General features: G+C 41.0%; 1 protein-coding gene across 2 annotated transcripts in view; it reads left to right on the forward strand.

Moving 5' to 3' along the window:
* lpp (LIM domain containing preferred translocation partner in lipoma) overlaps nucleotides 1–25,228 on the forward strand; it is a 297,770-nt gene that overhangs the window by 260,257 nt on the left and 12,285 nt on the right. For both annotated transcript variants that reach the window (XM_034706133.1, XM_034706143.1), the window contains exon 10: nucleotides 13,581–13,759. In XM_034706133.1, the coding sequence (XP_034562024.1) occupies nucleotides 13,581–13,759 (179 nt within the window). The remainder of the gene's footprint in view (nucleotides 1–13,580; nucleotides 13,760–25,228) is intronic.

Genomic DNA, 25,228 nt, shown 5'->3' on the forward strand with positions numbered 1-25,228 from the left:
GCTCGCAGAGTTCTAATTGAGTTCTGTATATTCAGACGTGATTAACTCGGTCTAATTCCTCAAAGGAGTGAGCCAATTAGATAGCACTTGCATGAATAGGATTTCACATCTTAGTACGTCTCCAGACTTGCCAAGACAATTATGTATGTGTGTGTAATTGTGCCGTACAGTGAGTGCGAGCCCACTAAACTCAAGCAGGTCATTATTTCTTATTGCTGATTCGCACTACAGGAATGCTGCTGTCCTATTACAAACACGTAAATGAAAAGCAGGGGTGTTTTTATTAGAATACGCTGTTTGGACAAGAGAGGAGAGAGCCACTCCAAACACCAGGCCCTCTAAACCACCCTCATGTTTTTTGTCTAAGCATATTTCCTCCCCCCCAGGAGCAAGCAGGAGAAAAATATCCGTGACCCAGTGCTGACCCACCACAATGTCACTCTAACTCATGGCATGAGAGAACTACTGCCGGGGTCTTTGTCAGTTTCTCTCTGTAACCAGAGCAGGAGACATTGCCCAAAGTCCAGAGGGGTCACATTCTGCTGCAGAGCTGAATTTAAGGCAGAGAGGCAGACAGGCAGGCCGGCCACTTTGCCCGAGCCGGAGAGAGAGATCAGGGCCCCCGCTGCCACCTTTTATTCTTTAAAGAAAGGCCTGAGCGAGGCATGATCTGTGCGACTCCTGTCCCTTCACGTTGGCTCCAGCCTGATATCATCATCACTCGGCTAAAATAAGAAACATGCGTGAACAAATAAGGCTGCGCAGCTGAGTGTAATAGAATGTATGAATATTTCAATCACTTCAGACACGTGCAGTTTTTGTTGCTTTTTGTCAGATCTCATGCACTGCAGTTGAAGGAGTGAAACCTGCTCAGGCAGAGCAGCTTGTGGGGAGGATGTCAGGGCCGAGGCAGCTCATAAAGCATCCGGCAGAGATATAAAGTAAATGTAAAAAAAACAAATCCGGATAGGAGGCTCTGGAAGAATGCCATCCCATTCCTGCATGCGCTGGTCATCCATAACCCAGAGTGGATTTATTACACAGACAGACCGACTGAGCTGAGCAGACCTGAACTCAGAGGCCGTTCCAGGTCAGAGACACTGAAACCTTCTATGCACTCTCGTCCTGACTGACTGTCGTGCGCACAGATGAGTGTCACAAACGCTCCATCTGTGAATTACACAGCTGATAGTTTCAAGGTCACTGATCCTCATGAGTTACAAAACCATTAGGAGAATCACTTTGCACTGCGTGACATGCTCGCTCACACCCACACTAAACAAAAAAAAAACACGCACACCTCAGTCATCTGCATCCAGGCAGCTGGAAATATACGAGTGGGTGATTTACATAACACGCTTATGAATGACAGGAATTTGCAAAGGAGTCAAGTCGTGTTAATAAATCTTCATATGCTCACAGTGTGGACCTGGTGCTTACACACCGCACACACAGACAGGAAGAGTCACGGTGTCAGGGAGAGCCGGTCACTGGAAAGCAACCACTGATAGATGAAATCAAATGAAGGGTGTCCAGAGCTGAGGACGGGATCATGTCACAGGGCGAGTCAGACCACTGGCTGCTGCTCACTTGTTAACCTGCGCAGAAGGAGGAGGGAGACACGATGGAGATCACTGAACCCACAGAGCTGAAAGAAAACACACACACACACACACACACACACACACACACACACACACACACACACACACACACACACACACACACACACACACACACACACACACACACACACACACAGGGACCTCCCCACCTCTGTGGCCTGTGCAGACCACAGATCAGTGGAGGGTGTTGCTCCCACAATCCCCTGGCTAATGTGAGAAGATTTAAATGAGCTCCTTCAACCAAAGCAGATTTTCTGCAGGTCAGGCTCTCCACTGTTTCTCTAAAGAATGTGAAAAACAACTTTTTTTCTTCAAAAGCTACTTGAAATCCAGCCCTCACAACAGCTTTCCAAAAATGTAAGTAAGGGTTCAATGTACTTCATATTAAGCATCTAAGAGTGTGACAAATAAACACCAATCCCAAAACAAAACAATGTTTAAGCTTCTGTACGCTTTCCAGAAATGTGCTTTTCATCAAGCGTGGCATTGCTCGGATATTTGAGGGATCACAAGGATATTCACATGGTAGCTAATCGGCTATATACCCTCAGCGCACCTGTTGTGCAAAGCTGATCTTTTTAGAGCAGCCCACTTTCTGAGTGACTAAATATATTGAACGTTTTTTTGTTTGTTTCAGAAGTTTATCGTTGGCTGTTGAGGATCTGATTCAGTGTTTGTTGAAGGCGTTAATGCCACACAGTTATTGTGCAGCATTGCAAATAGGGACACCTCAGCTGACAGTAAGCTAAATGCTAACTATGCTATGCGATGGATAGCATGGAACGATGTGACTCATCATTAAGCGACCAAAGAAGGGATAATGTACACAGTGTTCCAATTTATTATGCAAGTTGCATTTCTGTGAATATTTGAAAAAACTATGTTAACAGTCGTTTTCAAATGTGTCAAGAAGTCAGATAATGAATGTATTTCTTCAACTGTGTGTTTAAAATGATGCTTTTCAAAGTACGTGGGCTGTATTTTTAAATAAATGCAGAATCTGCAGAAATGAGTGTGTCAAATTATTATGCAAGTTGGTAAATAACGAGAGGCATGTGATGGTGCATTGTCATACATGAACACTAGGGTCATCTTCACTTTAGGTGAATGTCTTTTCCTCCATGGAAGGAAAGTTTTACAGCGTCCTGAACCTCTTGGTCCTTTCCGGGTTCAGGACGCTGTAAACACGTCCTTCCATGGAGGTAAAGACATTCAGCTAAAGTGAAAAAGATGCTAGTGTTCATGCATGAGCACAATGCACCGTCACATGCCTCACATTATTCCCAGGACAGGACGGCATCTGAGGGCTTTAAAGAGGATCGCCTCATGAACTGCCTGCTCACCTGATCTCAACCCGACTGAGAACTTGTGGTCAATAATAAAGGAGATCATTTACAGTAATGGTGAGAAATACAGCTCAAAGAGCATCTTTGGAAAACCATACAAGGTGCAGCTCACAGAGTCAGCAGAGAAGTCATCAGAAACTAAATCAGTTTACAGTGACCTCTGACCCTCACTGAAAGAAAAGGAGGTTATATTGGACATTTGAGAAACACTTAAGATTTGAAATGTTTCAAAGACATTAACAGTTTTATTTTGTATACAAATGTAAAGAAAACTGTTGTTTTTGTTGAAGTTTGAATACAGTTGTAGTAAATATTATTGTTTTCAATCAATAGAACTTTTTAAGTGGTGCCTAGTTTTTAATTTTCACAAGTTATATGCTCTTATCACCAACTTGGATAATAATTTGGCACGCTCATTTCTGCAGATTCTGCATTTATTTAAAAATACAGCCGAAAAGCATCATTTTAAACACACAGTTGAAGAAATATATTCACTATCTGACTTCCTAACAAATTTGAAAATGACTGTTAACATAGTTTTTAAAATATTCACAAAAAATGCAACTTGCATAATATTTTGGAAGACAGTGTATACTGAGCGGGTCTTTGTTGGGCCTGCTCACCCATGTTGTGCTCCCGTCTGATATAACCCTCCTCTCACTGTACAGTATCGCACCTATTTCAGAGCTTCATTAACTCTTCACCAAATATTGACCTGGACATGACTTTATTGATTTATTACTTCCCTTAAAAACTGTTTGTTACACTCACAGTTTTAGCCACGTCCAAAGTAATAGATGACTCTACAGGCTTCTTAAAACTTAGCTTCAGTCAGTCTACCACCTTTTTTATCTATCAGTCCTTAAACATATATGTGTAAATGTATTTACTTTAACCTCTCCTGCTCTTTTCTTTTTCTATTCTTTTTGTGTTTTTCCACCATAAACAGACCAACATCAAATGAACCAGACTTCTTTCTGCACGTTGATATGATGATAGTTCATCCTCCAGAGTCTGATGGCTGTAACACACTGTTATTTTAAGGTGGGACATGTATGCCCCTGTTACTCCTTGTCTGCAGTGTGTTAAGCACAGAGGTGTAATAGTGGGGCAAAGAGGTCCCACCTCTGATCCTATCATAGAGGTAGTAACAGAGACGTAATGGGGGAAACACAGTACAGCACTGTGTGCATATGCATGTTTGAGTGTCTGTATGTGGCCCTTTTGCAGCGTGCCAGCCTTACCTACCACACTCCCACAAAGCCTCAATGTAATGTGATATGACACACTAGGACCCCAATATTTCAGCGTATTGCACAGTTAAATTAACGCGAAACTTCCACCAGATCCGTGTCCGTCCGGCTCTCTGCTCTCTCATCCGTCAACACCGACCGGTTGCGTTTTCAGAACGCAGCACAGAGCAGGACCGCCGGACAGCTGGAGTCATGTGACCGAGGTTTTCCCATGGTAATCACTTAATCAAGGATTCTCCTCCTCCTCCCCTCATCCATGTTGTCTTGTCTAGGCCTGGCTCCGCTCATCATGATGGTTTGTTGCTGTAGTTAAGTGAAATACGATCTGGTGATAACACAGAGTGTTTTATTCTGAAAATTAACTGGATGTTTTCATTTTGTTTTGGTGCCTGACTTCCTGTCCCGCTCCATCTGCTCTGTTGAGATTGATGCGTCGTGCTCCGGCATCCGGCAAAAATAGAAGTCTCGTGTATCTGATCCAGAGGACTCCGACCTGCCGGATCAGAGACACAGCCGGAACACAATGGAGCGGATCCAGTGGAAGTTAACACATTGACTAGAATAGAAACCTATCAGATCCGGTGCCGTGACGGATCGGAGATGGACCGGACACAGATCTGGTGGAGTTTGGCCGTAAAAGTAAGAGGCTTGTGATTAGAGCAGCATCCCGAGCAATTGTCGGTTCTCCAGAGCTGTGGTCTGCTGTTGAGAAATAACAGACCACTGCTATGACATATTGTTCTGTAATGACCAATCAGAATCAAGTACTCCAAACAGCTATGATTGACATTATTATTTTAAGTCAAAATATGAAGTTAATGGTGGCACTATGCTGGTTGTGGTATGAGCTGTTGCTTAGTGCAGGGCTAAGCAGATGTCAATCAAAGTAAATAGGCCACACCCACATCATGTTGTAAATGGTTTAATCAGGTTTTCAAACACTCACGTAGGTTTTGGCTTTTAAATGTAAGAGTCTCTGCTTTGGTATCATATTTGCATTTCCACAGTTTCAAACCTAACTTCCAAAGACTTGAACCCTGACCACAGTTAACTTACGCTGATACAGAAAGTTCTTTAGGGTCAGGCCTGAAACCTGTTATCTACATAAGATATAAAAACACTCCCTGAGTTTTCCTTGACTGTGTGGCACCACAATTAGGATTCAAACCACAGCTTCATGTCTGTGTACACTGACACAGGGACAGTTTTGCCAAATCTGCTCTTTAAATATGCATGAACAGAGGCTGGTGCCAGCTAGTCAGGTGTGACTGAGGTAACTCTGCTGCTTCCTGGAGACAGTCATTCAGTTAATAGAAGACTCTCACAAACAAGCCGAGGACTGTTAAGAGCTTTTTAATCGTGACCTTCACATTTATAGTCTGCCGTGGAGTAACTCAACCCCCACACGTTAAATTCAAAGAGAGTGCTGCATGAAATGAGAGCTGGTAAATAAACAGAGTGACACTGGAAATAAGTCAAACATCTCTTATGTAACTCGGGTATCTTAATGGAGGTTAAGTGGAGCTAAGGCGATCTTAAATACTCCGTGAGCAGCAGGTGTCACAAGACTTTCTCTCACTAAATAGCACAGAGAATGTCTTATAATAAAAGACAGGTAAGTATCGCAGCACTAATATAAACAACCTTTGTGAAATCCAGAGGCTTTTGTTGTTTTCAGATAGTTGCTGAGTCTTTCAGACCTGTTTACCCTGTCACTGCGTGTACAGGGAGATTTTGACACTTCGCTGTCTTGCCAAGAATGGGATGAGATGATTGACACGTCTCATCTGTGTCAAACATTTACATTCAGCAGCTGGTTTGATTAGCTTAGCATTGAGACTGCTAACAGGGGAAAAAGATGGACCTTCTCTTTCCTAGAACGAAAGGTTTTGAGGCCTGAAGTGCAGCCGGTCAACAGGGGGAGCTCTAAACATTTTGGCTTCACTCAGAGTCACTCTTGTGCTGTCCATGAAAATGTATAACTGCAACCAATGTAGGGGATAATACGTAGGGATGGGCATTTCAAGCCAAAATATTATTGGATAATCATTGGCATCTATATGCCGATTATTCAAATAATCCCCCCCCTCACACACACACACGCACGCACGCATGCACACACACACACACACGTCCAATTAACAGCCCGTTGTGTGGCAGTCTTGTTAACCAGCAGCAGGACCAGGTGCTGTTAGTAGCGGGCACTGACAGCGTCTGTCTCTATCTTTATGTGGGTGTTTCTGTGACACGGCGTGGCATGTATGTTTACATTTAATTTCACAGTCATGCTCAGTCTCTGGAAATACGTGTGTGTGTGTGTGTAGTAGTAGTAGTAGTGTGAGATTCAGAAAAGGAGAAAATCGCCGTGACTGGTTAGCAAACAGCTTAAGACGCCCTGTAGTGACCGTGTGGCAGGAATACCGTATTACATCCAGGCACCAGTAAAAGTGATAAAAAATTTTACTTTTAAGATGAGAAAATATTCAAAGTAACTCTTAGATTTTTACTAAGTGAATGAATATTCAAAAAATCATTGCCCATCCCTAATAATTAGTCACCAAAGCTGGCTTATATTTAGTGTACAGACACCACATTTAAGGAGAATGAAATACTCCTTTGAGCGCTGAGCTTGTTTACAGTTAGGATTGAAATCTCCCCGCTTACTAAAAAATGTTTGTCAGTGATGTTGAAGCTCTGTATGAATTTCATATTAACCACAAATTAAAATGCAGTGTGAAAATGGGTTAACTGTGAGTGAATGCTTGATGAATCTTGTGACAGAAGCAGAAAATTTTTTGTTCAAAGATGGTCTTAACTTAGACGTTTCATCAACCACTCCAGATACATTTTGTACTTTTGAACAAGTTTTCAACGTTTTGCCGACTGTTGCCGAAGACATTTCCCAACAGAGAAGTGGTCACTTGGCATCCTCTCCTGCAAGTATTGTCTCCTCTGGCTCTTAAAAAAGGGGACTACCAAATAGTGAAACTTTGTCATGGTGGTTCCTCAAACCACTTCAAAGAGTCTCTGTCCACTTCTTATGTTCTGTCAGCCGGCGTGGCTGTGCGGGGTGTTTCAGTGTGTGTGCACAGGAATGAACGTATAGATCGGTGAAAGAGTATTTAGACCAGCTATGAGACAAGACAAGAGAAAATATATATTTTTTAATTTTTGGAATCACACTGAAAACTTCCCGGTGAGAAAAAAAAAATCACCCGACTTTGATTTTTTGAGGGAATACTTCCAGAGTGTCAGAAAGCGTCTTCTCCTGTCATGTTTTTATTCTGACATTTATCTGTAATTATTGACAACATTTCAACTTTATCCTCACAATGCATGACATAAATCCTCCTCCTGAATTACTTAATCTGTTAATTCAGTCTCCAGTCCTCCTCTGTACATCGATGGAGCAGATGTGAAAGTGGGGGCGGTTGTTTTGGAAGTTTGAAGGGAAAAAGTGAAGATATTTTCTGTGAAGTTGGAGTTGTTTTTGTTTGACCCATGCAGTTTGTAACTTCCTCACTTTCTCTTTAGTATCATCTCACTGTGAGTCATAGTTTCTTTCTCTCCGTCTCTGTTTCCTAACCCTGTTTTCCTTTATTTCGTAATGCCTCCCATCGTAAACTGACAACAATGCATTCTACATTATTTGACTTTGTCCTGCCTGATTGAGCCATATTAGGCAATAAAAGAAAGAGAGAGGCTGCTTGTCGAGGTTCATTAAGTCAGCCGACACCTTCCCCGGGGACGGAGGAGGGTCGGAGATTTGACTCATAGTTCACGACGAGTCAGCGTCTCTTCTTCTCTGCAGAGGAAACCAAACACAGAGACCAGGCTCGGACCTCTTCTTTCGAACAAGTTCTCATCTCAGCCACCTCCAGCAGGGTGTAGTTAATTCACACAGCGTTGCCTGGCACTGACCAGCACATTCTGAGAGGCTGTGGATGTACACTCACACACACACACACACACACACACACACACTGAATCAGATCATCTGTGAATTTGGCCCACTCTGAGTTCAGCGTGCCAGGTCATAAATCGCGTGCAGTCTCAGTGAACTCCAGCCTGCCTCCTGACAGCCTGACGTGGTCATGTGAGAAAAAGAAGTGATAGGTGTAAAATTTGTGTTGATACGGTCGGAGGAGATGGTAAACAGCTTAAATTCGGCGCTGTGCTCCGGCAGATTTCTGACAGTTTCATCTGCAAACACAGAAAACACCTCTTTGTTTCTCCTTCTCTTCAGCTGTAGCTTTGTACAAACGTGCAGAATGTGTGATGTGCTTATGTGTTGTTTGCTGTTATTGGTGTGTCTTTATTTACATGTTGCTTTTTTTTGTTATTGTTTTTATTTATTATAACTACCTGCAGGCAGATTAATGTGTGCACACAGCACTTGAGTCTGAGATAATATTACCTGCATCGCATCGTGTCTGTCCTGTCACATGGCATCATATTGTCTCATATCATGTATGATCTTATCCTAACGTATAGACTGTATATGTATTTATAAAACTCTAACAAAAAATACATTTTTGACTCCTGAGTGTGTTAACAAGAACTTTATTCCCACCAGTTTTAACAGACTGTAACAGTTATAAAGTTATGTCTGCAGAAGCGTCTAACTGCTGCAGTTCGTCTTGATTGTTCCTAAACTGAAGAGCTTCGCCTCACACTTAATGATAATAATAATACATTTTATTTATAACGCACTTTTCATTTCCAGAAATCTCAAAGTGCTACAGGCACACAGTAAAAACAAACTTTTAAAAGCAGTACTTAAAATCAGTTAAAAGCCTCTTTAAAGAGGAAGGTCTTTAAATGTTTTTTAAAAGCATCCACAGTCTGTGGGGTTCTGAGGTGGCTGGGCAGGGAATTCCACAGACGTGGTGCAGCAGCACAAAAGGCCCGATCTCCCATGGTCCGGAGCTTGGTTCTGGGAGGGTGGAGGAGGTTCTGATGTGGAGTGCGTGAGTTCCGGGTTGGGGTTTGCTGGGTGAGGAGTTCTTTTAGGTAGAGTGGGGCGTTTCCATAGATGCACTGATGGGTGATGAGTGCGATTTTGTAGTTGATTCTTGCGGTGACGGGAAGCCAGTGAAGTGAGCAGAGTACTGGGGTGATGTGTTCGTGTTTTCTGACTCTGAGTAGGATCCTGGCTGCGGTGTTCTGAATTAGTTGGAGTTTGTGGAGATTTTTGATGGGGGTCCCGATGAGGAGGGCATTTCAGTAATCGAGCCTGGAGGAGATGAGCCTTGTAGTATTATTCATAATATATATTTACATATAAATATTATTTCTTGTCTATAATATCTTCTATTTTTTTCTAATTCTGATGTAATGTAAAACAATTTCCCAGGACAAATTAATTATGAATTGCAAGTTTGCATAACTTATAATGTGATTCTGATTTTGATAGTAAATATAGAGCGTGCAGTTATTTGGACAGTTCATTAATCATCCATTTACAAGCAAAGAAATGTCAAACATTTTCGTTCCAGCTGCTTCAGTGTGAAGATTTGCCGCTTTTCATGTTTTGCATGAAGTTGTGAAAAAATAGAAAAACATCTGATACCACGAGCTCTGAGACGAATCGATTAATTGAGATATTGATCTGCAAATGAGATAAAGATAAAGCTGTAACTCATATCAGGTCCTTGGGTCCAGTGTGTGCTCAGTGTTTAACCCTCATCACACCAACATGTGGAACATACACAGAGCTCACGTTAGGCTCCAAGTTTACCTCACACATACACTACCAGTCCAAAGTTTGGACACACCTTCTCATTCAATGGTTTTTATTTATTCTAATTATTGTCAACATTGTAGATTAATACTGAAGACATCAAAACTATGAAATAATCTGGTTTTACCATAATCTGGATTACAACAGTAGTCAAATAGGGCTATCCATTGTGTACTAACCCTACCTCTGAACAACACAACTGATGGTCTCAACATTAAGAAGGCAAGTCATTCTACAAATGAACTCTTCACAAGGCTCATGTTCATTAGAAACCATTCCAGGAGACCACTTCATGAAGCAGACTGAGAGAATACCAAGAGTGTGCAAAGCTGTCATGAAGGAAAAAGGAGGCTACTTTACAGAATCTAAAATATAAAACAGATTCTGCTTTGTTTAACACTTTTTGGTTCATTCAATAATTCCATATATGTTCTTTCATAGTTTTGATGTCAAAACAATGTCAATTACAATAAATACAAACCCTTGAATGAGAAGGTGTTTCCAAACTTTGACTGGTAGTGTAAATCATCAAAACACCTCCCTCCAGCAAGACGCAAAGTAATCTCTTCTCAAATCATTCTGAATTTATTTGAGTTTGAGAAATAAAAATAGTTCCAGTAGTTTCAGGAAAGTTTTTGTAAATTAGCATTTTGTGAAAATTGAAATTGTGTTTAAAAAAAAAAGTTTTATCTGCACTCAAATGACTGACAGACTGACTACCTCCCTGATAGTGTGCAGTACTCTAGATCAGTACTAAAGTATAGTTCCATCTTTATAAAACAAATGCAAAAGGATTGAGCATTGAAAAGGAACAGGACAACAATACTTCAGAGTTTTTAAAAAGCTGTTACTGAAGCAGAGACAGAAACAGAAGCATGACGTCTTTAGGAAGTCGATCATCTCAGTACAGAAAAATCCCTCTGATAGAAAAAAGCACCTGTGTGGTGTGACAGATGTAAAACTCTGGATATTATTACACTGTAAAGAACCAAAGTGTGCATTAGTCTTTGGGGTTTTTGGGGGTTTTGGTGAATTATTACCAGTTCATGATTTAGTTAATCGGCAGTCTGAGAGCAGCCGTTTGGGCCAGCAGAGTTTTAAATCACATGCTGGAGAATTTAGAGAAATTAGAGAAATGTTCCCACGCATTAACATTTTTCAAAGTTACACAACTTAAGGATATTTTTGCAATGTTATCTATGTGTGTCGTTGTCTGTGTGTCTCTCTGTCAGGCCTACGTCTCCTGCTCACTGCAGAGCACATGGGACCTTGTAACTTGCAGTCACATGCTTTGTTTGCCATCAAACTGCTCATTCCCACAGACAGCTGTGTCAAACGCTTTATGAGAGCGTGTTGCTTAATAGTGGCTGAACGGTGCAGGCATCAGTGTGTTCTGTGTGAGGGCCACAAGAGCGCTTTGTTGCAGGAGAGAAGCGCCTCACAATAAGAGAAAATAAAGGGGGCCACAATTGACTTTAACGCACTCCACTCACCCCTCAGTTCAGTAAGAGGCTGTCTGACCTAAATTCACTTTACCTCATCTGCCTAGACATTTGTTTAGCCTTCTGGGCAAACACTTAGAGAAATGTATGAGGGAGAGGGGGGAAAAAAGAAGAATACATATGCTTGAATACATCACATTTAGTCAGGGGAAGAGCAAAACCCGGACATCTGCAGACGTATACAGCCCTCTAGTGGCAAACTGCAACGGACCTGGGTGTCTGACAGAGAGGGCATGAAGTGATTTAAGCAGAATTTCCTAAAACCATCTGTGGAGGTTGTACCCGAAAAACAGAGCAAAAGTCACACTCGTCCTCTGTTTTGACACCACATTAGTGCCTGAAACATGTTACCTAATCCCAAATAAAAGGAGTCACGAGTGAGTAAAAATCAACAGAGGCTGAGCAGGATGAATGAATCGAGGTCAGAGAATCTCACCATGAGAGGAAAGAGAGAAATTTTGTCTTTTGAGTACTGTACTCATTACAATGGCCCCGAGGAAGTGTGTGCTGTGAAATCATATGCTCTAGTTAAGCTAAACAAGGGCAAGGTATTCCCACATGAAGGGCAGATGAGAATAAGTGAGTAGAAATGCAGACAGATGAGTAAGAGTTGAGGATGGTTTAGTGCTGTTTGGTCGCCGTATCTCACTCACATTCTCAGGTTGCAAATATATTCTCTCCCCCCTCTCTCTACCTCTCTGTCTCTGTGTCTCTGTGTGCGTGCATGAGGCAAACCTCAAGGGCTCAGAGCAGCGAGCTCATTAAAGGCTTCATTCCACTTCCAGGATGGAGCAGGATTGCAATATGGACATTGTTTATACACAAATGTTGCCGTGGGAATTATGTTTATTTCTATTACCGTCTTGGAGAGGGGGAAGAGAAAAAAAAGACAAATAAGAATGCAAAGCTTGTCTACACACATTGCTTTTCATGAAATAATGCCTCTCCAGGAGTGCTTTGAAGAAACGGCCATTTTTAAACCACCTCTTTACCGCCAGCAGCTCTCATCTCTGACCCTCCAGTAGCACATGATGGGTTTATTTGGATGCCAGAGGAGCAAAAGTCAGCTCACAGAATCCTGACAGGAAGATTTAACATGAAGTTTCTGTCATGTTCATCCTATAAATCTGCTTCACTCATAAGCATGTTGTCTATAAATGTCAGTGCGCGTGCTTCATGGCCGGACAGGAGATGTTTGGAGTTTACCTCAGCTGAGCGGTCACAGAAGTGTCATTTTAAACAGCAGGGCCCGGCGGTGCATCTGGGAGGCAGCCGATGACGCAGCGCAGTGTTGCTACACACCCCGAGCTGTGTTTGGAAACACTGAGGCAGCTTGCTACTACGGTGGGAGCCAATGGGAACAGCTGAACCGTGCACTCTTTAGCCCAGCCAAGCGCAGAGAGAGAGGGGGGTGAACAGAGACACACAGAGATCCAGGAAATGCCTGAGCGCCAGGCAGCTACAGCGAGGGCCCATCAGCCCGCACATCAGGCCGCACATTGATCACCCTCACATGATATATCCACCCCCTGTAATTGCATCGCTGTTTAGAGAGGCGGTCGTTATTTATGAAATATTGAAATAACAAATGGCATCTCCGGGCAGATATTAAGAAGAGAGATGCCACAGATCAGTCAGGGGCATGCAGCCGCCACGTCCCCCCGCGGGCTGCCTGCCCAGTCGCCTGGCTGCAGAAAACCTGCAGTCATCACAAAGTGGAAATATTTACTGCTCACACTTGTGCATACGGGAGGATGGAGAGTGGGAGAGGGCAGCTGAAAAATGACTGTGTTTGTGTTTGGAGAGGAGTGCTAATCAGATTCCTTCAGCTTCACAGGCATTCGAGGACAGCCGAGCTAAAGGTCCTCAGTGTGGATTTATTTGTCGCACGGGCACAGATGGGAAGTGTAACACTGTCAGCAGGATGTTAAGAATCACAAACTGCAGAAAAACTTCTCTAAATATGTCACTCTGATTAGAATTTGTCAGCACACAAGTGCTAATTGTAAACAAGTGCTCAAAGGGACTTTGGGAGTGAATCATCAGAATCCCTTCATTCATCATCAGGTTTGTTGTGTAATCATGTGGGTGTCTGTGGTTTGTGTCTGCAGAACACCCTGGAGACCTGCACCATCTGCAGTAAGCCCATCATGGAGCGCATCCTGCGAGCCACGGGGAAAGCCTACCACCCTCACTGCTTCACCTGCGTGGTCTGCCACCGCAGCCTGGACGGCATCCCGTTCACCGTGGACGCGTCCAACCACATCCACTGCATCGAGGACTTCCACAAGTACGTTACTTTGTCCTTCATTCACTTTAGGATGACATCACGTGTCGAAAATCTCCTCAGCTGTTTTAGCATTTTAGCCTCTTTCAGCTCATTGTTTTGGTTCTATGATGTGCAACTTCCCTCTGGTTCAATGTCATTATTTTGTCCTCAGTTTTCAGCAAGACATGAATCTTGCCAATGTCAAAGTTTTCCTTAAAAGTTGCACAAACTCTCTTATTATCAATAGACAAAAGCTTCCCTAATGGTAAATGTTAGCTCCTAATTTAGTGCTCATTTTTTGTAGATCAGCTGCAAATACATTATTCTCTTCTCTTACCTCACACAAAAATTACATCCTTAATAATTTCACAACATCATCCAGTCCTGTTGATGAGACATTGACCAGTTACTATTTCCCCTTGCTGTCTCAAAGAGGGACAAAGACACTCCCCCAGCGTTCAGAGTCTTCATGTAGAGAGGATAGTTGGAACGTCCCGTCTCGACAAACTGTGAATAAGGTTACACTTTAAGTGAAAGGAGCCTTTAAGCACATTTCAGTTTATTGTTTGAAAGGCTCTCGTTAGGCAGAGCTGCACATTCAATCCTACTTTTATTGTTTCCACAATATGAGCATTTGTAAAAGTCTGAATATATTGCAATAAATTCGACGGTAATATAATATCAGATGCTTTCTCACCCAGTATGTGTACATTTACCTGCTGCATGGAGGCCTGGGTTTAATGGCCGTACGTTCACAACATTTTGATGCAATCAGAAGCTATAACAGCTATCCTCAGATTAAGGGCCTGTGTCCACTAACAGCTTTTTTTTCTGGCAGCATCTATTTTCTAAACATATACAATACTTCTCATTGTCTCCAGAGCTCGACATCCTGAGCACAAAAACACCCACAACTGAGAACTGATTTTTTTTGGCGCTGCACTCACAGCACTCTCAGTCGAGAATAGTTTAACTCTCGACACACTGTCGCACTCGTCAATGCTCGCCAATCAAAATCAAGAAAGGGTTAGACTCCTGATTTAAACTTAGTTGACAATGGTGGCGGACATTTAGGACCTGATGAAATCCGTTTTTTCCAAATTCCATTTTTTCCATTTTAATTTTTTAGAATTCTGTTTTTTACCCTTTACCTTTATTTTAGGCAAGGCAAGGCAAGGCAGCTTTATTTGTATAGCGCATTTCATACACGAGGGCAACTCAATGTGCTTTACATTAAAACATTAAAAGCATTGGAGACATTCAGACAGGCATAAAAGAACACAATTAAAATGACAAATATGATAAAACAGAAAAGAAAAGGAAAATTAGAAATATATTAAAAATTACATTAAAATTTTAATTTAAAGTGGGTTAAAATAATCTAAGATAGGAAGGCAGTGGCAAATAAAAAAGTCTTAGTCTTTGATTTAAAAGAGGTGAGAGTTGGAGCAGACCTGCAGCTTTCAGGGAGTGTGTTCCAGATATGTGTTGCATAATGACTAAACGCTGCTTCACCATGTTTCGTTCTGACTCTAGGAACTGAAAGCAGACCAGTACCTGATGACCTCAGAGGTCGAGGTGGTTCATAAAGTAGCAGCAGATCAGCAATGTATTTTGGGCCTAAACCATTCAGTGCTTTATAAACCATCAGCAGGATTTTAAAGTCTATTCTCTGACAGACAGGAAGCCAGTGTAGAGATCTAAGAACTGGAGTAATGTGGTCTACTGTTTTGGTCCTTGTGAGGACTCGAGCAGCAGCATTCTGTATGAGCTGCAGCCGTCTGATGGACTTTTTAGGGAGTCCTGTAAAGACCCCGTTACAGTAGTCTAGTCTGCTAAAGATAAATGCATGGACGAGTTTTTCTGCATCCTGCTGAGACATAAGTCCTTTAATCCTTGATATATTCTTAAGGTGATAGTAGGCTGACTTTGTAATTGTCTTAATGTGGCTGCTGAAATTAAGGTCTGAGTCTATGGTTACACCAAGGTTTCTGGCTTGGTTTGAACATTTCATCGTTGCAGATTGGAGCTGAGCAGTAACCTTTAACCTTTCTTCCTTCTCTCCAAAAACAATCATTTCAGTTTTTTCTTTGTTTAACTGAAGAAAGTTCTGGCTCGTCCAGTCATTGATTTGTTCAATGCATTTACTCAGTGTTTGTATGGGACTATAATCCCCTGGTGATATGGTGATGTAAATGTGTGTGTCATCTGCATAGCTATGGTATTTTATTTGGTTGTTTCTTATTATCTGACCTAAGGGGAGCATGTAGATGTTGAATAGTAGAGGCCCCAGAATGGATCCCTGAGGTACTCCACATACGATTTTCATCCGCTCAGATGTGTATTTACCTATAGACACAAAATAGTCCCACCATGTAGTGTGTGCTTTTTGTGTCAGTGAATAAGTGGGATGTCAGCCCATGTACACATTGCAAGAAAATCCTCAACAAAGTTTCTTCTTGAATCCGCTGACTTGTTTGAAGCAGCAATGCTTGTCTGTAAGTGCAGGATGGCCTGGCTAGCATTAGCAGCACAGTGTTTTTCTCTGTTTTTCACATGGCTTTTGGACGACAAGTGGTCATCATGTATTTTTACGTTTCCAGTCAACAGTATGTTGGCAGAATGTTTAAAAAAGCCTGTCACCTGACACATAGGAGTCCTTTGGGAACTGTTCAGCTCTGTGTTTTGGAGTAAGAGATGAGTTTCGTAGTGTTTTTGTAGACTTAGCTGGTGTTTCTGGTGGCCGCTTCAACATGTTGTTTATTTCGGGAGGGGGTGGGTGAATGTTTGTGAGGAGATGCACGGGTGGTGCTACGAATGAGCGGTCCCCTGAAACACTTCCCCAGACAAACGTTCCTTCTCCTCATGACGACAGCATTTCACTCACATTATGTCAATTTCCACGATATTCCACTTTTAAGGGTAGATTTTATTGGCCAATCCACTATTCCATCCGCGATTCCGTGAAAGCAGAAATCATAGAGCCCCAGACATATGCACGATTTATCTCCTGCACCCTGTCTTGTTTCTCTGAGGGTACAATTTCCAGGTCTAGAACTTCTGGTACTACCAATTCTTTAATATTGATTTTACATTTCCTGCAAAAATGTTCATGAATAAAAGCAAATACTAAGCATCCAGAGCAGATTAACTCATACTCAATAGTGGCTAAGCAAAAGTGTTGATAGATAACTAGCTAATAGCAACAGCTAACATGGGTAAGAAGCGCCCCAAAATTGGGGTCATGGATGCTGCCATCACAAAAACTGCTGTCAGTGGACACAGGCCCTTAGTGGTGCATACACTACCGTTCAAAAGTTTGGGGTCACCCAGACAATTTTGTGTTTTCCATGAAAACTCACACTTTTATTTATCAAATGAGTTACAAAATGAATAGAAAATATAGTCAAGACATTGAGAATGTTAGAAATAATTATTTTTAGTTGAAGTAATAATTTTGTCCTTCAAACTTTGCTTTCATCAAAGAATGCTCCCTTTGCAGCAATTACAACATTGCAGACCTTTGACATTCTAGCTGTTAATTTGTTGAGGGAATCTAAAGAAATTTCACCTCACGCTTTCTGAAGCACCTCCCACAAGTTGGATTGGCTTGATGGACACTTCTTCCGTACCAAGCTGCTCCCACAACAGCTCAATGGGGATGAGATCTGGTGACTGCGCTGTCCACTCCATTAAAGACAGAATACCAGCTGCCTGCGTCTTCCCTAAATAGTTCTTGTATAATTTGGAAGTGTGCTTTGGGTCATTGTCCTGTTGTAGGAGGAAATTGGCTCCAATCAAGTGCTGTCCACAGGGTATGGCATGGCGTTGCAAAATTGAGTGATAGCCTTCATGATTCAAAATCCCTTTTATCTTTTACAATTCTCCCACTTTACCTGCACCAAAGCATCCCCAGACCATCACATTACCTCCACCATGCTTAACAGATGGCGTCTGACACTCTTCCAGCATCTTTTCACTTGTTCTGCATCTCACTAATCTTCTTCTGTGTGATCCAAACACCTGAAACTTTGATTCGTCCGTCCGTACCTTTTTCCAATCTTCCTCTGTCCAATGTCTGTGTTCTTTTGTCCATATTAATCTTTTCCTTTTATTGGCCAGTCTCAGATATGGCCTTTTCTTTGCCACTCTGCCTAGAAGGCCAGCATCCCAGAGTCGCCTCTTCACTGTAGACGTTGACACTGACGTTTTGCGGGTACCATTTAATGAAGCTGCCAGTTCAGAACCTGTGAGGCGTCTATTTCTCAAACTAGAGACTCTACTGTACTTGTCTTCTTGTTCAGTTGTGCACCGCGGCCTCCCACTTCTCTTTCTACTCTGGTTAGAGCCTGTTTCTGCTGTTCTCTGAAGGGAGTAGTACACATCGTTGTAGGAAATGTTCAGTTTCTTGGAAATTTCTCGCATGGAATAGCCTTCATTTCTAAGAACAAGAATAGACTGTGGAGTTTCATATGAAAGTTCTCTTTTTCTGGCCATTCTGAGAGTATAATCGAACCCACACATGTGATGCTCCAGATACTCAACTAGCTCAAAGAAAGGCCAGTTTTACAGCTTCTCTAACCAGCAAAACCGTTTTCAGCTGTGCTAACGTAACTACACAAGGGTTTTCAAGATGTTTCTAATCATCCATTAGCTTTCTAACGCGATTAGCAAACATAATGTACCATTAGAACACTGGAGTGATGGTTGCTGGAAATGAGCCTCTATACACCTATGTAGATATTCCATTAAATACCAGACGTTTGCAGCTAGAATAGTCATTTACAGCATTAACAATGTATAGAGTGTATTCCTGATTAATTTAATGTTATCTTCATTGAAAAAAACTGTGCTTTTCTTTCAAAAATAAGGACATTTCTACGTGACCCCAAACTTTTGAACGGTAGTGTATATTACGGTGAAAACAAGATTGGATTTATTTCTTTTTTAGGAGGGGCTTGTTGCAAACGTAGGTGTTTTGCAAAACATGAAGAACAGCAGATATATATATAAATGCTGTAAGTTATGCTAATCTGCACTTTTTATGTATTTACATCACAAATCACATATTATTTCATATTGTGCAGGCCACAAGCACATTTCACACAGGCAGGGATATTCAGGGAAAAAAAACCTGATTATCACATGATGCACAAAAATGCTAGAGTTAAAAGCTGGCTAGCAGTTAGTGGAAAAGTAAACATTTCACAGGAGGTAATTAACATGGAACTAAATCAATGCTATTGTTGCTCCATGCCTGCTGGAGGTGTAAATAGGCAACTGTTTGCTGGCACTTCAGCCATAACAAGTGTAGAGGGCTGTTTTATGTAAGTGTTGTGTTTACTGCTTGTTCTGCTCTACCCAGGGGCAGAAATCACTGCTTAGGAATCCTTGACTGACCTAAGAAATTCTGCCTTTTTTTAAAAAAATGTATCAAATGATATTTTGGTCGTTCCCTTTTGGTAAAAATCTGCAGGCAAGCGCTACAAGCCCAATGACCTTATGAGACGTGTCTGTAGACGTGAACTAAATAGTGAATTCCTGTCACTGTGTCACAATCCAGTGATTGCGTAACCGCCACCTTACCAGAAATGTTCCTCTGCTCAGTGACCAGAAGAGGAACAGAAGTAAACAGCTGGCTCTCTTTGTGTGAGTGCTCAGCTTTCGCTTCGTGGAGGAGCAGCGCGAGGCCCAAGTTTAATTCCACATGACAAGTGTGACCTCCACAGCACAGCCTTTTGTGTCGAGGAATAGTCACGCCCGACTCGGAGCTGTTTCGCTGCGTATAACTGAACAGCCACAAACCCTTCACTTCCTCATTCCCAGGCCGGCCTTCGGTCACCTGACACAACCTGAGATCTCTGCGCCCTTTTCAGATCCTCATTGATCCTATTGTTAGACAGACCTTTCCGGCTGAAGGCATTTCCAGAATTACTGATTTTCCCGGCTTTAAAAATGTTACAGTGAGCCTCAGTTATGATATTTGTAAAGTCTTTGTCTATGTTTAGTCTTTCCTCAAATGTTCTATTTATGTGAAATATTTCAGAGAAGGGCAGATTTAGCCTCGGTGGTTGAGCAGATAAATAATTTAACGGGAACCAGGAAAATTCACAAACCTCTTCCTCTGTTCAAATAAAGGTTTCATAATGTTAAACCACTATTGTTCTGGTAATATCCCCTATTTTTACTCTTTTGTGGAGAGCTGAAACACTCCATTAATAGATTGTGTTGTCGTAAGAAGATTACCGAAAGAGGAAAGCAGAAAAATAAGTCTTTTTTTTTTTCATCTTTTTAGATCTCTGAGAACAATTTTCATTTAAAAAGGTCTCAGCTTGTAAACAATGAAAACATACTGCTTGGTACTGAGTGCTCAGAAGCCAAAAACATAAGAAAACTTGATGAATCATTGATACTTGTTACATTAAAACCATTTTAGTATTAGAATAAGTAGAAAGGTCATTCACTACGCAGAAATGACAAACCTTCTCTTATTTTTGCTCCTAGTTTTGGGCTTTGTGGGCTTCCATTTAGGGGGTAGGATGGCTGATAGTGTCTGAGACAGGGAAGAGAGAGAGAGGGGGGGGGGGGGGGGTAACATGAATCATGACTGTAGCCTCTGTACATGGGGCACCTATTATAACCAATGAGCCAAACCTGGGGCCCAATTTCTCTCAGATAATTTAAAAAACAAAAGTTTATCAGACGATCAAAAAATGTACACTACCGTTCAAAAGTTTGGGGTCACTTAGAAATTTTGAAAGAAAAGCACTTTTTTTTTCAATGAAGATAACATTAAATGAATCAGAAATACACTCTATACATTGTTAATGTGGTAAATGACTATTCTAGCTGCAAACATCTGGTTTTTAATGGAATATCTACATAGGTGTATAGAGGCCCATTTCCAGCAACCATCACTCCAGTGTTCTAATGGTACATTGTGTTTGCTAATCGCGTTAGAAAGCTAATGGATGATTAGAAACATCTTGAAAACCCTTGTGCAGTTACGTTAGCACAGCTGAAAACGGTTTTGCTTGTTAGAGAAGCTATAAAACTGGCCTTTCTTTGAGCTAGTTGAGTATCTGGAGCATCACATTTGTGGGTTCGATTATACTCTCAAAATTGCCAGAAAAAGAGAACTTTCATATGAAACTCCACAGTCTATTCTTGTTCTTAGAAATGAAGGCTATTCCATGCGAGAAATTTCCAAGAAACTGAACATGTCCTACAACGATGTGTACTAGTCCCTTCAGAGAACAGCACAAACAGGCTCTAACCAGAGTAGAAAGAGAAGTGGGAGGCCCCGGTGCACAACTGAACAAGAAGACAAGTACAGTAGAGTCTCTAGTTTGAGAAATAGACGCCTCACAGGTCCTGAACTGGCAGCTTCATTAAATGGTACCCGCAAAACGCCAGTGTCAACGTCTACAGTGAAGAGGCGACTCCGGGATGCTGGCCTTCTAGGCAGAGTGGCAAAGAAAAAGCCATATCTGAGACTGGCCAATAAAAGGAAAAGATTAATATGGGCAAAAGAACACAGACATTGGACAGAGGAAGATTGGAAAAAAGTGTTATGGACAAACAAATCGAAGTTTCCGGTGTTTGGATCACACAGAAGAAGATTAGTGAGATGCAGAACAAGTGAAAAGATGCTGGAAGAGTGTCTGACGCCATCTGTTAAGCATGGTGGAGGTCATGTGATGGTCTGGGGCTGCTTTGGTGCAGGTAAAGTGGGAGATTTGTAAAAGATATAAGGGATTTTGAATAATGAAGGCTATCACTCAATTTTGCAACGCCATGCCATACCCTGTGGACAGCGCTTGATTGGAGCCAATTTCCTCCTACAACAGGACAATGACCCAAAGCACACCTCCAGATTATGCAAGAACTATTTAGGGAAGAAGCAGGCAGCTGGTATTCTGTCTTTAATGGAGTGGACAGCGCAGTCAACAGATCTCAACCCCATTGAGCTGTTGTGGGAGCAGCTTGACCGTATGGTACGCAAGAAGTGTCCATCAAGCCAATCCAACTTGTGGGAGGTGCTTCAGGAAGCGTGGGGTGACATTTCTTTAGATTCCCTCAACAAATTAACAGCTAGAATGCCAAAGGTCTGCAATGCTGTAATTGCTGCAAAGGGAGCATTCTTTGATGAAAGCAACGTTTGAAGGACAAAATTATTATTTCAACTAAAAATCATTATTTCTAACATTCTCAATGTCTTGACTATATTTTCTATTCATTTTGTAACTCACTTGATAAATAAAAGTGTGAGTTTTCATGGAAAACACAAAATTGTCTGGGTGACCCCAAACTTTTGAACGGTAGTGTACATCAGGTGCCCGCAGTCATGGAAAACCTGAAAGAGTCATGGAATTAAACCTCTTTTTCACTGCCTGGGAAAGACATCAAATGTGTTAATGTAACTACTTTATAAAAAAAAAGTGTTCAAGGAAGAATTCAGATCATGGAGTGTGTAAAAAGATTTTTCTTTGTCTTGTCTGTTTTACTTTTAAACAGATATTTTACCTCCTGTAAAAGTATAAATATAATACTGTATGTTAATATTTCATAAAAATGCCTAGAAGTCCAAAAATGGTACAATACAAAAAAACTACACTTACAAAAGGCTGCAAGCAATCATTCTTTTAATCATGGTTAAATTTGCAAATATGATCCCTTAATTGATTATTTGGTTTGAAAAGCTCAGTTCTGTGGATGTAGTGTAAGGTTGTAAATTGATGTTAAAACTTGTAAATGTGTAAGGACCCTGATAACACATGACTTAAAGCTCCTGTGAGGAGCTTTTAAAGCAGTTCATGAATCAGACTGAAATTAATGTTGATGCCTCTTCATTAGCTAAAAGAGGAAACAAGACCGCCAACAAGAGAAGTGACTGTTTCTTCTGGGTTATTATTCATGTCTGAAACTTCTGGGATAGGTGTCACACCAACTGATTAACTGCACATTCTAAGTATAACCTTTTCACATTTTCCATAGAAAAAATTGTCAATGAGTGATTTATTTTACTGTCAAAGAAAAGTAAAGGAAACACTAATAACACACATAAAGGAAACACAAACAGAAAGTTCCTCACAGGAGCTTTAAATGATAAAAATAGCTGCTGCTGCTGCAGCTTAAAGCTTCTGTGAGCAGACTGAAATGAATACTGATGCCTTGATATGAGCTGAAAAGAGCAAATAAGAGCATCAGAGGGGAGACTGATCACTTCTTTACAGTCACGTTGGATGATTGCAATCACTGCTACAGATTGTTGTCATTCTATTTTTACATTTCTCACGGCAAATATTCACACTGCATGACATGTTTGACTGTTAAACGAAAGCTGGATGAGACTTTTGATCCTTTTGATATTACTTGCACATGCACAGGACAAGATCAGCAAAGAGAGGAGAGGAGCTTTAGAGCTCCTGTTTGGTTTGTAGGAATTTTGGCACCTCCTCTGGATGAAGTGGTGCCTCTTTTCTCCTGGCTGGTCATGTTTTGTACATGTGTGAGGCGTGTTTTCTGACTAAATGTCCACCAGCAGTTGTGACAAACATTAAAAATAACTGTATACACTGGAAAAGATGCCCCTCCAAAAACAAGAAGAAAAACTTATTTCAAGGTACTTTTACTTTGAAATAAGCAAAAAACACTGCCATTAGAACAAGTGAAAATTTGCTTGGTAAGATTTCTTAAAATAAGATGTTAATTTAGAAAGCTGTGATCTTAAAATTAGCAGGGAAACTTATTTTAATCAATATTTGACCAGTATTTTAATTTTTCACCTTAATTTGAGTTGTATTATAGCTGCACTTCTCTAGGTTTAAGACCATCTTGTACTTGAAATAAGATGACAAAGTTTAATTTGAGCATTTTGAGATATAATGTCTTCTCATAGTGAGCTGGATATACTAATATTCAGTCATGTTGTTTTTTAGGATAAGACAGCTATGCTCTAAAGTAGGTGTTTCATTGTGTGCATGTAGGATGTATATTTTGATCTGATTTAGAAGAAACAGTGCCTTAAAACTGTAACCCACCATTAAAAACAACAACTTTTCTTTCTTTCTTTTTTCTTTCTTTCTTTTATCAATGGATCTGTTTTCTGATAGATTCATCAATAAAATGCATTTACTTAAATCAAGTAAAGGGTTTGTCTTAAATCAAGATTATCCATCTTCTACAAATAAGATCTCAGCTTGAAAAATGTCTGAAATGTAAAATAAACCTTGTTTCTTCTAAATAAAAACTCAAAACAAGATCATTTCAAGATTGTTTGACTTAACAAGATATTTAAGATGTCTTAAAACAAGTCCCTCTTTCTTGCTCAAATGTTACTTGTTAAGTACATTTATCTTAAAGGTGACATATTACACTCTTTTTCATCAATATATATTGGTCTAAGAGGTCCCCAAAACATGTCTTTAAAGTTTATTGCTCAAAAAAACACTTTGAAATCAGATTTTGGTCTGCCTGTAAACCCCTCTTTTTCAGCCCTGCTCAGAACAGGCTGTTTTCTGTGTCTGTGCCTTTAAATGAGAATAAGATATCTGACCACGCCCCCTCAGGAAGTGGATGTGGGCTCTCCAGCATATTGATCTAATGTTTACATGATGGCTGCTCACAGACCCGCGTTACTTCAACCCTCTGAATCTGATCCAGAATCTGATCCTGACAGAGAGGCGCCTGCAGCAGGACCTTTCTGAACCATTGGTCACAGATTTTGTCTTTCTTGTTGTTTTATTTGTCAGTATGTCGACGTGTGTCTTGGTACACAGCTACAAACATGTAGCTATGTGGCTATGCTAACTAGCGCTAGCACTTTTCCATGATAAATAAAAATCATCCACTAGATCTTCAAATCTGCAGACGTGGGGAGTAAAACCGACCTTTGTGTTTATTAAGACAGCCTACAACTAGCATGCCTCCCTCCTAAGCTCCTTGTTAGCACACATTTGTGTAGGTAATGAAAAACGGAGGAGGGGTTGAGTTGTATTTTATACAGTCCATGGGCTGAACAAGCTCCGAGCTCTGACTCTGTGACAGACCGAATGGCGTTGTGACGTAACAAAAACACAGAAGTCTGAAACGGCTGGTTTCAGCACATATTTACAGAAAGGTGGAGAAATCAGAACAGGGGCAGAATGGAATTTTTTCATTTTCAGGGGGTTTGTGGACATGCCAGGGACACATATTTCAGGTAGAGAACCATTAAAAAGTCCATTTTGCATGATATGTCACCTTTAAGACCATCTTGTACTTGAAATAAGATGACAAAGTTTAATTTGAGCATTTTGAGATATAATGTCTTCTCATAGTGAGCTGGATATACTAATATTCAGTCATGTTGTTTTTTAGGATAAGCCAGCTATGCTCTAAAGTAGGTGTTTCATTGTGTGCATGTAGTTTGAGGATGTATATTTTGATCTGATTTAGAAGAAACAGTGCCTGAAAACTGTAACCCACCCTTAATAACAACTCTTCTTT

Source organism: Notolabrus celidotus, chromosome 2 (assembly GCF_009762535.1).
Source record: "Notolabrus celidotus isolate fNotCel1 chromosome 2, fNotCel1.pri, whole genome shotgun sequence".
In the NCBI taxonomy this organism is placed as follows: Eukaryota; Metazoa; Chordata; class Actinopteri; order Labriformes; family Labridae; genus Notolabrus; species Notolabrus celidotus.